Here is a 15,583-nt window from a genome sequence, read left to right on the forward strand (position 1 = left end):
ATAACAGGAATTAAGCTATTTTGTCAATGTTTAACAACATTAAATGTAACTATAAACAGATAAATGGTCATTCATTTAATGAAAAAAAAAATCACTGTGGTATAAAACAAACAAACCAGTTTGGGATGTGCTTCATGTCAGCGGCATTACACCACCCGGTCATTGATTACTTTCCCATAACAGCATTCCTTATGCTGGCTACACAGACACCAAGAATGCAATATCAACAATATCTATATTATACATGCTGAATATTGCAATTATATAACCAATTGTTGGCACATGTCTATCGTGTCTGTGTTTGTATTCAGCAGATTAGTGATGTTTTGTGTATATGTGTGTGTTTTTGCAGGGAGCTGCTTTCCTGGGTCGGAGCACCTGTGCAGCAGGCTCCTCTTGTGGGTACGGAACGGGTGGTGGTTGGCTCCGGAAATCTCAGTGATTCCTCCAGCAGTGACTCGACTGGAGGCTCTCGTCGCCGTCGAACGCATGGGCAGTCTCCAACGCGTGTGCGTTTTCAAGATGAGACAGAGAAAGACGCTGAAGTGCGGTACTTGGAGCGGCAGTGCAAACGAGTTGGAGAGAGGGCACAGGGACTGCTGGGAGCCAAACCCAGTTTGGCAACGTACATCAACAGCCAGAGACCCGAGGACAAATACAAAAGCAGGAGGAGTCAGGAGGACTTACCCGACATTAATAGTCATTATGAACCCGCTACCATGGGTCAACAGTGCAACTCTTGTGGAACAATATTGGATGGAGATTTTTCAGACCCCCGCTTCTTTCAAAAGCAACCATCACCTGCTAACGGAGAATCTGAGGGAAGGACTGTGCCATGCTGGGTTGCACCCACACTGCCTAACCGCCTGGTGCGAATAGAGCAGATTAAAGAGACTTACATAGGTGCCATGAGCCCTGTCATTGTTGAGAGCGATGGCACACACTGTAGAGCCACAGGCAGTGTGGGTAGTGGTAGAGGGACTCTACAGAAGCAGAAAAGAAAAAGTCGTAAGAGGGATGGCAGTCCCGAGATAAGGGCCACTGCTGCCAATGGGCTCAGAACACCAGGATCACCAAGCATTTCCAGGAACACACCCATGTCTAATGGAGCTATAGCTCTACCCCCAAACCCATATGCCCTAGATTCTCTAGAGATAAAGGTGGAGGGAACATGTAAGTCTCTTTCTAACTTTAAAGCCTGTGTGCCTTCAGTGGCCTCCAGAGGAGAAGTGCCTGGAGCTCAATCAGTTCCTGGGCTCCCTCAGCCTGTTTCGCCGCCTCTTCAGCCCAAAAAATCTGCTCTGAATTTGGACAGTCCCAGTGGCCAGCGAGTCATGCCTTCTCAACACCATCATCTCATGCACATAGACATTGTACAAGAGGGTGGGGAGCAATCAAATTTGGAGGGTATTCCTCAAGGAAACCCTGATCCTCAACAAACCACTTTGATATCTAAAAACTCCATCATGAAGGAACTAGCAGGTAGCAACAGTCATGGCCAGAGAACCATAATACCAGGGCAACATGGTTCCCAACAAGCAGGTCAGTCCTATATAAACCAGTGTATAATTACACCCTTATTTAATTGAACAATTCCTTTTTATATAAATTGTGTTTCATGCAATCAAATGAAGAATTATATATGGTTATAATATTGGCTGTGACATATAAGGTTTCACTAAAATGTACTACATGGACACCCAAAATATTTTTTTGTAAATACATGCCTAAATATTAAAACTATACTTGCTTCAAGGAAAATTTTTACACCAGTTAATCTAACTTCTAATTTAAAAAATATAAAATTGCAGAAATTTTCTGTTCGAAGTGAAGCTTTATTGTCCGGTACAACTCTGTCTACAAAATTGCACTAAGGACAAGAGTTCTGGTTGTCCAAGATGTCTGCCACATTACAGCTTTCGTGACACAATGAAGTTTTGTTCATATTTATAGAATACAGTAAGTCATATTGTGTACTAGAACACACTGAAAAGTCTGCATTACATTCCTTACTGGATTTGATTTAAGGCAGATATCTACGGAGAAGATTTTGGGTGAGAAGACATATTATTTGTGAGTTAAATTAGCACAAAATTAATACATGAACTTCGGACACCAGATGTGTTTTTTTTTTTTTTTTTTTTTTTTTTTAATCCCAGTTTATCTTTTGAAATGTTATCTCTGAAATATAGTCAATAAGCCAAATTTTATTTATTGGAAAAAAATTATTTTAAGAATGAAGAAGGCATTTATGTACTACACACAGAGCAAACTGAACCAATCATTCACATAAGCATACACTGATGCCTACGTCATTTTTACATGTTTACTATGTAAGGAATAAAACACATTAGGGTGTGCTGTTATAGGAACATAATCAATGACAAAGCGGAGTTACTGTTACCACCCCAAAGTTGATTATTTTCCAATACCCATTTATAGTGAATGTTGTGGAACATCCACGAAACAAGTTAGTTCCTGTTATCACTTATAATATACCAGCTATAAACAGTCATTCCCTTACCAGCCTCTCTCGTTTCACTCTCTTAATTTAATAAGACACAAAATGCAGTTTTGTCACTTAACCGAGAAACCACAAAGTGCAAAGATCTCTGTCCTGAAGACTTTCCTGGAGACTCCTTCCATAAAAGCTAAATACATGTCTAAATACACTGTTTTAAAATCTGTTTATGTCAAGCATCTGCCATACAAGACCCTGAGTAAGCTGTTACAATAGAAAGATAATGTATTAGTTAGAGTGCATTAATATAAACCTTGGAGCTCAAACTATTGTCAGTTATATATATGTAGATTGTTATAGAAAATTTGTCTCCTAACCAATCATAATTGAGAATTCAACAGCACTGTGGTATAATCTGATTTAAACAAAGAGGTTTAATTTCAAAACAGAAATCTCATCAGGTGTAATACAGGTATTGTTAAAAAAATTAAAAGAAAGAAATATTTTGTACAGAACAGTGTGAAAAAGATACTATAGAACTTTAAATATACCATTACAGATTTTATATGAGAGCATGTGTAATGTAGGTGTGTGAGTAAATGTCTATAGGTGAATCACTACCACAGAAACCTCTTTAGGAACTTTAGGTACATTTCCACAGGAGTAAAAACTTTTTTTTCCACAGGAGTAAAAACTTTTCTATGTTCCAGGAAATACTAGGAGTGAAGCTTGCCATACTGAACATACTGAATGTTGATTGTTGCTTCACAGAATGTGTGTAGGCAGCATGGCAGATGTGTGTTAGTGTCAAGCTCCAGACAGAGCAGGGATTTTGTTGTCAGCAGATTGGTGGAGTCACAGGCCTCTAATCTCTCTGAGCTCTGAGCACAGTGGGGCTCTCAGCATGGCATCCATTCAGCCCTGTTCACCTCTCTCTCTCTCTCTCTCTCTCTCTCTCTTTCTGTCTGCTTTTTTCTGCACCTGGGCCTTGCTGTTTGTCTGACTCTTATCTATATGTCTCGTTCATGGTCTTTCTTTTGCTCGTACATGCCAACTTAGCTTAATCCCGACACACACACACACACACACAGACATAGTATTTCTGTTGCTCAGGTTCAACTCCAGTTCATAAAATAACATACAGGTTTCATCCAATCAATACCTGTGCAATCTAATCTTTAAACTTTTCCCCAGGTTTGGCACAGGACCAAATCAGAGTGGCGGTAGCAGCTAGCCCTGCCAAAACATCTGTGAATAATGGACATGTTCAAGGACCTATCAGGGCCGAGGAGCAAAGGGAGGACAGCTCAAGCCCTTCACCGTGAGTCAGTAAAAAAAGAGAGACAGACAAATTCTTACAGAATGAGACAGCTCTCTTCCAGAAAGTCCCGGATCGGTCTAAAGCCCATTGCAGTACTTTGTAATCCTCTTTTTTTGGTTAAGACTTTAGGTTGTTCAGCTCTTTTTCATTTCTGCACCACAAACCTACAAAGAGCTGAACCAGACTGGACAGAAAAGTAGGTCAAAAAAAGAGGTCAGAATGAGCAAGGTGCTTAATTTAATTCTGATCATAACATGACTGCCCCCTGGTGGTGAAAGCAGGATTATACAAACCCAATATTGAGATGAGATGACACAGAGCATTGTTTAGAACCTGTATCATTCATTCTCATATATCACACACAACAATCTGTCGAGTTTACACATAGTGTTGCAAAAAACAAAAAACACTGATTCAGCGACAGTTCTGCTTGTGGAAACGCCTTATTGATAAAAGAGGTCAGAGGAAAATGGCCAGATTAGTTCGAGCTGTCAGGAAGGATATAATAACTCATATAATCACTCTTTACAACCACGGTGAGCAGAAAAGCATCTCAGCATGCTCAAAACATCGAACATAGAGGTGGGTGGGCTACAACAGCAGAAGACCACATCAGTTTCCACTCCCATTAGCCAAGAATAAGACTCTGTGGCTTTCATGGGCACAGGCTCACCCAAACTGGACAGTTGGAGAATAGCAAAAAAATTACCTTTTTCCAGTCTTCAACTTTCCAATTTTGGTGAGTCTGTGACCATGAAAGCTACGGATGCTTATTCTTGGCTAATGGGAGTGGAACCTGATGTGGTCTTCTGCTGTTGTAGCACCTGAAGGTTTGATGTGTTGTGCATTCTGAGATGCTTTTCTGCTCACCACGGTTGTAAAGAGTGCTTATTTGAGTTACTATAGACTTCCTGTCAGCTCAGACCAGTCTGGTCATTCTCCTCTGATCTCTCATCAACAACAAGGTGTTTCAGACTGCAGACCCTCCACTCACAGGATGCTTCTTGTTTTTTGCACCATTCTCTGTAAACTCTAGAGACTGTTGTTTGTGAAAATTCCAGAAGATCAGCAGTTTCTGAAATACTCAAACCATGCCACGGTTAAAGTCACAGAGATCACACTTTTTTCTTCATTCTGATGTTTGATGTGAACATTAACTGAAGCTCTTGACCTGTATCTGCATGATTTTATGAATTGTGCTGCTGCCGCATGATTGGCTGATTAGATAACTGCATGGATGAGCAGGTGTACAGGTGATAATAAAGTGGACAGTGGGGTATATTTGGCTTACAGTTTACACTGGGACTGTCTATAAGCCTTTTATCTATAGGCTTAACTGCTTAACAAGTGGCCAATTCCTTTAATACATAGGTTTAAGATATTGGTGGACACTTATTTAATATTTTAACTGTAAAAAAGTGCATGTTCATTCAGCTTCTGATGAATGCCAGTGTATTGCTTCATAAAAGTATCTGAAATAAAAATGTCAACTACTCTAATCTAAATCTTATACACATAGTGCTTACAATAAATGTATCTTGTTTCAGTATGACCTCTGACCTCCGGCTGATCGATCGAAACATGACCCCAGAAGCTGAGCAAAGGGAGGGTAAAGCTCAGCAGGCCCTGCGCCGCTTCTTTTCGGCCATGGGTCTGAATGCAGGAAGACGGATTAGTAAGAGTCACTCCAGCAGCATGGAGCAGCTCGGCCCGCCACTCAAACCCAGAACAAACTCCTCAGAAACCCCCAGCCACCCACACACACTAAAGAAGGCACCCTCGCTCCAGAACCTCCGTCTGGTTCGTCCTCTTTACACAACTCTAGTCAACACATTACCTGCATCCTAACAGTTTATTGTTTTTCATAGCTAATAGAGTGCTTAAGGCCTTTAAATTGATTGACAACTTATAATAATAATAAGAAGAAGAAGACGAAACTATGTTTGTAATATAATGAAATAGTATTTTATGTTAATATAATGTAGTAGTAGTAGTAGTAATGATAATGATAATAATTATTTTATTTTAATTCTTAATAATAATTAATATTGTATAATAATAATTGTTAGGGTATTGCACTGTATTACATAATACAGTTTATAAAATTAATAATAACATTTTATTGTGTTAATATTCAGTAAACATTTCTGATCATATAAAACGATGTTACAATAATAGTAATAATAATAATAATAGTAATAGTAATAATAATAATAGTTTCATTTTTGGCCACCAGGCGTCTCCCTTCTCTCAGCTGAAGAAATCCTCCTCAGTGCAGAATCTCCAGTCTCCCAAGAGGAAGCCGGAGCGCTCTACTGTATATACACCAGGGGAACGGCCCTGTAGCCCCGCCCTCTCCAGGTGCATGCACGCATGCGCGCACGCACACACACACACACACACACACACACACACAGATACAAACACAGACTAAGTGTAGTGTACATCTAGTACACGCCCATTACGTCATTCGTCTGGCTCGAGTCACAACTATGTTTAAAACATTCCACACAGGCTGTTTGTTCTTCCTGAAACTGTCCATGCTGCAAATGTGTGAAAGCTCCTTCTGCTGTCCTTATCGGCGAATAACACTGCTTATAATGTCACAATGTTGTGAATGAAGTGAGCGTGAAGCATGGCATTTTGGCAGCGTGTGTATTCCTGCCAAGCAGCTGGTGTGTTGTGCAACGGCCTGCATACTTTTCCCTGACTGAGACCCCAGAAGTTATTGCATCAGAGAGAGAGAGAGAATGTGTGTTAAAGAGACAGAGTTAAATATAGAAGTGTGTAAGCCTGCCAGAGACAGAAAGGCAGGAGTGAAATTTAACACACTGTCTGTGTCTCAGATGTCATACTTATATAGGCTACTACTCTAAACACTCATACACAGGGAGTGTCCATAACTGTGTTAACACAAAGTAATACAAACAAGTATTACTAGTACAGTATAAATAGACTGACAATGCTGCCAATTCTGGGGAAACTAGCTAATGTCTGCTCAGAACTTCACTGGAAGTCGCCAGGTGACTATTTTGGATATTCATTGTATTGCCATGATTATCTGCATATCAAAAAGTGTCACACTAAGAAGAAAGGAAAATTTTCTAAAGACATGTAGAATATAGTTTAATCAAAATAGAAAATCACTGATTATATTTCTTCTAGAAAGAAGTCCTCTTTGGTCAAGACACTACAAAATAAGTATTTACATATTTACAGAATACTATAATTCCTATCAAGAATGCAGACAAACTGAAGAGGGAGAATCGGGTAATAGACACAAAGTAAACAGTTACAGATGGAATAACTCACTTTTATTTCGAGTAAATATCACCAGGAAGACAGTTGTGACTGGTTATTGGGAAGTGATTGGTTGTTGGGAACAATGGTGATCAGTGATTGGTTGTTGGGAACAATGATTATCAGTGATTGGTCACTGGGAACAATAGTGATCAGTGATTGGTCATTTAGAACAATGGTGATGAGTGGTTACTGAGATCAACATTGATTAGTGGTTGGTCATTGGGAACAATAGTGATTAGTGATTGGTCGTTGGGAACAACAGGGAGCAAGAACAACTCAGTGTATGTACTGTGATGTAAGCTGGAGAGCCGTATTGAATGCAGGACAGTCACTACCGTCTCGAATTATGGCTAGGATATTTTTTATATATAAATTTGTTAAAGTAATCTAAAAAGTCACCAAATTTCAACCAGTCCACCAGTCAAAAAGGCTAATAACTATAGGAACTTGATAATAAATATAATAACATTAATGACCCCAGGGTGTCCCTGGACCAAACTTTGAGAATAACTGGAATAAGCTAGCTTTTTACAATGAGGAGTGGTCACTGCAGTACATTAGCTAAATAGAAATAGCTAGCCGTCTCATAGCTCTATAAATTAAGTTATTAAATAAATCTAGATGATTAAAGTTACACAGAATGGTTATAATTAGTGTAGCTAAACATAAATTCCTAGACTGGATAGCCTAGTTAGCTCCTACAAAGTTACGGATTAAATAAAATAAGGTATTACATACATAACCTAGCTAGCTAAAAACCATGTTTAAGGGCCCATTTGTAAAGATGACATGAGGGAGGACCTCCTAGTTGGTGTTGCTGCTTCTGTCTGTGGTTACAAACTGGAAGTGTAAATGAACGTTGCATTTAAAAAAATATATAAATACACACAGCACAGCAAACACTGTCTGCAAAAGGAACACAGCAGTGTTTTCACCCTGAGTTACTTTAAACTAGCAGTGTTAAACAGTTGCTTTCTTCATTAGCGTACTGTGTTTCTTGGAACAAAATATATGCTGATTCAGAAAGCAATAGAAAATTGTTTGATTGATCTCTCTGAATGTGAATATAATGATGAGAAGCTGTGACAGACGGAGAAGAATAGAAGATGGAGGGAATGTGACCTGCCGAGGCAGGCAGAAGGTGCAACAGACGGAGACTGGTGGTGCAGATGTGGTCTTTGCCAGGTTACTCTCACCAAGCCAGAGTGTTTGTTACTGAGAGTGGAATCTGCTACAACCTTACATAGAACAAGTCTGTTGACCACTTTGAATCAGTGACAAATGATTCCACTTGTTTGAGTCCTCTTACTGTTAGTGCAGATTTGAAAAGCAAATACAAATTGCTTTACCACTAATGTTATTGCTAGCTTTTGTATCTAAGTAGCTTCACACAAATTCTTCTCTCTGAAGTCCCATCTCTGAAAGGATGAATTATACGGCTTTTGAAGTGGGTATGACTAAGAATTCATGAAAGTGTTCTACAAAAAAAATTTTGTATAAATGTGGTGGAATTTGATGGAACAGCTGCCCTTAGACTTCCATTATATGTACATTTCAAGTAAATAGAAAAAACACTGGTATTCCTATAAACTAGCAAACATCAGGTAGCACTGAATTTAGCATAATTTTTCTGACAATTTTAGGAAAGTAAGTTCTATGTACTAATATTCTAGATTGCTAGTCAGTAGTTTTGTGTAATGTGCTATTGACACAGTCTGAAAATGTGCTGTGTGTGAGATATTGCAGCCAAAGTGATGATTTGATTGTGTCTATGCGTGTGTGTATGTATGTGTGTGTGTGTGTGTGTGTGTGTGTGCGTTTCAATGGTCAATTAAGGAGGACAGAGCAGAAATTCCAGTAAGGAGTTACAAAGCCAGGCTGCAGGTTACATCACCTTCCCTGAGTCAGTCAGAGAGGCGGCCGCTATAAACAGCTCAGACGTGAGGGGGAGACGGTTGGACAGACGGAGAGAGGGGGAGGGTGAAGATAAATAAACAGAAATCTGAGGAGGTCTTGTCATTCTGATACAGATTTAGGATCTGTGTTTAGTCTCACAGTTCTACTTGATATTATATTTCTGTTACGATCTGTAAACAATGTCTTCCTGCATGCATTCTACTTTTAAAACCTGACAGACACAAAGGCCACATTCCTGACTGGTTAAATATGGCACTGTACACTTTTTAGAAGTGAAAATGTGATTTAGAGCACAACTTTGTGTGTGTGTGTGTGTGTGTGTGTGTAGGGGTCTCCAGCGTGCACTGAGCGTAGAGGACGTGGGCAGCCCCAGTGCTATGCGCTCAGTGGGTAGAGTCGCTCAGGCGTTTCCTGATGGGACATTTCTGTTAGAGCTGAACCGGCCTCCAGACAGGCCCTTCGGCTTCCTCATCTCCCGTGGGAAAGGCAGACCAGACTCAGGTAACACCTAGATCTCTCAAACACCAGCTTTGGAAATATCATATGCTGGCTTTTGTGGACAGTAAGCCACTCCGAAATCTAACACACAGTCCCAAATACTGTCTGTGCCTAGGAAAAGTTAATATAAACATCACTTTGTTGTCTCAATAATGTACTAGACATTTTTATTGCACATAATGGCTGCACCGCTTCCAAAAAGTGTACTTCAGAGATTTAATCCTTCTGTTAGACCTGGAACACATTGTGCATATACACTTCAGCAGTAGTTCTTGTTTGTCTGATCACTATACTTGTGTTAATTTGATGTATTAGGATTAAGTTGTACTATGCAGACTTTTGTATACTTCTCCATTGTAAACGCCATACCTTGTGTATCTAACTGTGTCAAGTCTTAAGATGTTTGACTGTGTGTTGCTATAGGTGTGTATGTGGAGGACATGGGGGACAGCAGTACTCAGAAGCTGTATGCTGGACTGCTGGGAGTGGGTGACGAGATCCTGGAGGTGAATGGGGAGAAGGTAGCAGGGCTGAGTTTGGACTTGGTCACCCAACTGATGGTCCAGAATGGTACAGCATCCATCCGTGTGCTGCGACACCGACCACCTCACCGCTAACACCACAGAGAAAGTTACATGGTGTGGGTACTGATCTGCTGGGCTTGATCGTAAACACCTATGTTCTGACTCTGTTCATTTACCATTAGACGGAGCTTTACTGCTGACATCATGCTTGAATGAATTCTGTGGCTAGGCTGTGGCTTGTGTTATTAGAAATGACATAGGAAGGGGTTTTTTCAGCAGTACTAAAACACAGATAAAGCCATGTTCCTCTTTTCTGAGTGCATTTTGAGGAAGTGCACAAAACATCTGCCTCCAATATTACTGTATACGTCTCTGGGACTGTAATTTTTTCTCAGTAGATTTCATGTCTTTCCAACACAGATTTGGACTTTTGGGGGATCTTTAACATATTTCAGGAGTTCCCGATCATATCCTCAAGGACAAACCATTTTTCCAAAATACACAAAGTCAGATCTGTATACCGGTCTCAATATTTATGACATGGCTGCACCAATTCAAATCTACTGTTACACCAAGGGGTTATATGTGGAGTAGATAAACATAAATAGCAAGCTAGCTTGGAAGTTAGTTCCTATCACACTACAAAAATGAAGTATTACCTTAAAGATAAGAAAACAGTTGGGAACCAGGAATTTTAAATTGACTATTTACACAAGAGAATTCTTATTTCGGCCATGCAATTTAAATCACAAATGCCTGACTAGATGTAAAGAACATCTTAAGGTATAATTGCTTAATCAGATTCCTCACTGTCTGTTATTCAGTAAAACAGTAAGGCAAACATGATCTTATTCTAGATACACAATGCTGTACTGAAATGTTTCATGAAGCCTCAAACGTAAAATCAAACCTCATGAGTCTTGTGCAGTGAGATACAACAGGGTGATGGGTTGTTTTCCCTTAGTTGAAACTGTTTGCCGTAAAATACTATGTTTAGTATCCCTCTTTATGCTCATAGCCTCATACTCTGGGGCTGAAAGATCATGTTCTTAAATTCTCAGTCTATATCCTTTCATAACACAGGATTTCGCTGATGATAGTAGCATGCTTCTTTCCCTCGAACCAAAAAATCAGGAATTGGTAAAACAGTGAAGGCCAGAATGAACTCACCATAAATTAGGGGTTGCATAGACTAGTCATCTAATACATTCACTTTGATCAAACATTCTCTGCTGTAGGTGGTAGAAAAAACTACTTTGGGCGATGTTGGACAAAAACAGTGAGGTAGACAGTAATGAAAGCAGTTAAATGTAGTCTGAAAATATTTCAGAGTCAGTGAAGCCAATTCAGTCAACTGCACAAGACTACTCTGGGAAGTCTTTTTTTTTTAATTTTCTTTTGCTTTAAAGGGCCATACACACTTCGATTTCAGTTTGCATGAAGTGGAGGTGTGTGCGCTTGACTGTTTTCCCAGTCCGCCTGTTCCCGAAGGAAATCCTCCCACAGCTATTTTTGTTGTAGTTTAAAGCTAAATAACATTTAAATAAAATCCTTGCACTCCAGAAGAGTGAATTCCTGTTACCAATGCTGTGTGAAAAAGTGCTTTTGAAGCCGCGGGTTGCACATCACTATCCAATCTCACTTAGCACATTTAGAATCAGATCAGCAGCACATGCCAGTTCAAAGAGACCGATCCAGACTCACTTTTAGAGGCCAGAGTTTAACATGGCAGAGAAGCCTCCCAGACACTGCTGTAGATTTATTTACTTATATCCTAGAAAGGTTTTTGCTTTAAATATGGAAAAGTCTACTACTTTTATAATTACTGGCAGACTAGTAAATATTAGTCGTCATGCAGCCCGGGCCATAAATACACACTAGGTACACAAGTCCTGTACCAAAATACAAAGGTTCCCATTGTTCCCTTAGAACAACTTATGAGTGCACATTTGCAGAGTTTCTCATTTTTCATGTTGCTAACATACACAGTACTCAAAATGCATACACAATGCAAAATGAAATACCAAAAAAGTATTATATCACTTTCTTTAACTTCAGAACCAGAGCACAAATGTTCTGAATGCAATATGAAAACAGGTAGCTGAAACAGGGCTGCAATACTAACTCCAGACTGCATAGTAAATTATTTAGATGCTTCTTTCTGTATAGTTGCAGCAGTATTATGACACACGCACCATGAATTAATGGCTGACTTTCACTGTGTTTTCTTTTGTGTATTTATATTTACTGTCTTATGAAATAAAATAAATCACTGAATGTATGTGTCATGTTTACAGGAATTTGCCAACATAGTGTATTTCAGATGCAGATCTGTTACAGGTTTTACTTTTATAGGCTGCTTTATGTATTGCCCAGTCACTGGCGTAAATGTTACATATTCATCATTTTGAGTGTTATCCACGGAAATGGTAAGCTTCTTAAATTACAAAATGGTGAATCTGGTGAAGGTGACGTGTGTCCCAGTCCGGACAGCAGGTATGGGGGAGGGCTGAGAGATCAATATTCCCGCCTGTCCCAAGAGATTAAGCAATGATGGATCTCATTGATGCAGCTGCACACAAAGGAACTGCACATAAATTCTGGTTTTCTTTATTATCCCAAGATGCCTTGCTTCTATAGTCCATACTGCTTTTAAAAATTGTTGAAAAGGTGTACTGACAGAGAACACTGCAAACACATAGGCTCTTCATATATGTATTAAGATATATGTATTAAGAGTATAGTAAGAGCATCTTATGATTTTGCTACACAAGGTGATCATGATATACAGTACATAAATAAATGCATGAACCTGTGACGTCACAGTTAAAGGAGTGCTCTAACATTTTTGTAACTGAATTTCTGTCTACTGCACCTGTAGCTTATACATCAGTATAAGAATTTCACCAGTTCCCTGTGTTAAGCAAAGAACACCCTGAACACTTTCCCATGACGGAAAACATAAAGTTACAGCTTTATGTCTGACTGCTGAGAAGCCCTGACACTGGAGACTCCTTCCAAAATGCTAAATAAACGTCTCCTCACAGAAAACTTATATCAATGCACATCAATGATTAGATTTTTGTCAAATAACAGCTGGTTTTAATCCATTTATTAGTAAATTAAAATAAACCTACGATTTGCCTTGCAGTCAGAATTACTTGCAGAGCTTCTGTTATAGAAAATCGATCAATACATTTGGACAATCAGAATTAAGAATTAAACAGTGCTGGGGTATAAATCTGTATAATTAAGGCTTTCAGAGATGAGAATTCTCTATATAGGGAAGAATTTGTTGTTATAGTATACTGCCTTACCAATGCAAAACCTAACTTAACTTTTGAGATATTTTAAGGAACCAGAAATACAATTTTACTGTATTGCTCCAGTGTTGAAAAGTTGGATAAACTCTGTAAGAAAGAAAAGAATTGGAAAACTCTACGAACATTCTTTTGGAAAGAATTGGTAAGGTCTGTATCAGGAGTGCGTAATAATTGTAATCTTAAATTTGTCATAAATTTTAGACTACTATAATGAGCCAGTTTGCATTATTTCTCACTACAGCGATTAGTGATAGAGACCAGGTTAGAAATACTGTAATATTCCTTTAATTTCAGCTTCACCAAGAAGCCACAATATGTCAGTTTTAAAGACCAGCCTACAGTGATTTCACCAAAATGAAGTAGGGTAGGAGTAGCAGTACTGTCAAACACCTCCAGGGTCCCTGATTTGACCCTGTGCTCGGGTTACTGTCTATACAGTTTATCATGGTCTCCCCTTATCCATATGGGTTTCCTTTGAGTTTTCTAGTTTCCTCCTACTGGCATCCCACCCAGGATGCTGTTTGCCTTCCCACCACACACCCGGTGTTCCCAGGATAGGCTCTGGATTCACAGTGACCCTGACCAGGATAAAGCAGTTAAGATAATGAATAAATTATTTCTAAGTTTTTTTTTTTTTGGCTTGTGGCAATGCCACAACTTAAAGATATCATATCAGGAACACCTGAAGGAACACAATCAAATTGTGGTTTGTTAGAGTGATTATCACTATTGCAACGATGTTGCATGATATTGTGTATCCAGTTTGTACCTATTCCTCTTTCACCCATTGTCAAAAAGGCATGTTTATAAAATCAAGCAGTTTGAGCATGTCATGAGTACTGCTTTGTGGATTTTTACTTGAAGTAGGAATTTACAAATTTCTCCAATCAAGTGCATCACATCCCCAGTGACTGTAGATCTCAGAATTCATTTACAATGCAGCAGACGATATGTTTCTGGAAGTGCTGGACAAATTCAGTCTAGCACGATGGCACATAGTTAGCTGTATCTATTCTCAAAGGAACGGTTTAATGCTGTGTGTGTGTGTGTGGGTGTGTTCCCAGAGTCTGTATTGCAATGCTAATGAGCCAAGCTGTCTGTGGACTGTCTCCCACACCCCATCCCCCACCTCCCCATGGGGCAGTTGGGGCTCAGCTGTCCCCTCCACTTACCCCCGGATAAAGGAGCTGAATGGAGGACCTGCATCCTGCACCTGCTACCCCCACCCCATACACACACACACACACACACACACACACACACACACACACACACACACACACACACACACACACACAATAATTAGCACCCCTCCAGCTACGTATGATGACTTGTCCTCATCCGATTGCAAATGTCACCACAATTGTGCCAGATTATTCCTTCATGCAACATAGGCCTGCCGGACAAACATTATGGAGAAGAGTCAAAACATAAATTGTTAAAAAATCATAGCAAGAATTTGAAAAGATTTGAACTTAAAAAATATAAATAAATAATGATAAATAGTGGCATTTATAGTAGCACCATTTGACTGGCAAACTGCATAGACATAATTATATTGCTAAAGAAAATGTGCATATAGTAACAATTTAAATAACTACTTGGCTAATAATGTTAGGCTTGATGTACAATATTCCACGGGAGAGGGCTCAGGTGTGAACGATGAACCCGCTCTCAGCCAGAGCGAAGAAGTGGGGGGAGGAGAGGGCCACCTGTCTGAAGAGCAGGGTTGAAAGGCCGCATGCTTGAATCTCATGACGGTCCTTTTTAATAATTTCCGGCAGACTGGATCAATAGATGTAAACTGCATCAATCTTATACATGAGTGATGTCTAACCAAAGTCAGGTTTTACAGGAATGATAATCAGCATCCAATGTTCTAAACCAGACAAGCTACTCAATCTATAAGGCTAACGTAGCTAACATATAAGGGATGCTAATGACTACCAGTTTGGCAATGTGTCTAACATGCATGTCTAAAACACACCCAGTAATGTTAGACTTGCTTATGTGGTTTTTCATCATGTCGACAATTTAGTCCCTATGTCTCTCTGTAAGTTGTTACTATAGAAACATAACATATATATAACATATATATAACATAACATATTAGAATGAATGCATTAATATAAACCTGTGATTTGAATCACAGACAAAACTATTGTCAGAGCTGTTACAAAAAAATAAATCAACACCTTCTGACCAATCAACAGTGGGAATTCAACAGTGCTGTGGT

At 39.3% G+C, this 15,583-nt stretch overlaps 1 protein-coding gene across 3 annotated transcripts in view; it reads left to right on the plus strand.

Annotated features, from left to right (window-relative positions):
* Positions 1-12,301, plus strand: part of si:dkey-121a11.3 (uncharacterized protein KIAA1614) — a 28,574-nt gene extending 16,273 nt beyond the window's left edge. The window contains exons 5-10 of one of the 3 annotated variants that reach the window (XR_008302618.1): positions 353-1,542; positions 3,656-3,782; positions 5,330-5,582; positions 6,019-6,143; positions 8,922-9,095; positions 9,331-9,438. Coding sequence is in view for 2 of the 3 variants with exons in the window: in XM_026920060.3 (XP_026775861.3) it covers positions 353-1,542; positions 3,656-3,782; positions 5,330-5,582; positions 6,019-6,143; positions 9,331-9,503; positions 9,924-10,117 (2,062 nt within the window). In the remaining variant the exon portion in view is untranslated. Of the gene's footprint in view, positions 1-352; positions 1,543-3,655; positions 3,783-5,329; positions 5,583-6,018; positions 6,144-8,921; positions 9,504-9,923 lie in introns of those variants that run through there. The other 2 variants (XM_026920060.3, XM_053237963.1) reach the window with 2 other exon arrangements.
* The last annotated feature ends 3,282 nt before the right edge of the window (positions 12,302-15,583 follow it).

The sequence above is a fragment of the Pangasianodon hypophthalmus genome, chromosome 11, assembly GCF_027358585.1.
Source record: "Pangasianodon hypophthalmus isolate fPanHyp1 chromosome 11, fPanHyp1.pri, whole genome shotgun sequence".
NCBI classification, from domain to species: domain Eukaryota; kingdom Metazoa; phylum Chordata; class Actinopteri; order Siluriformes; family Pangasiidae; genus Pangasianodon; species Pangasianodon hypophthalmus.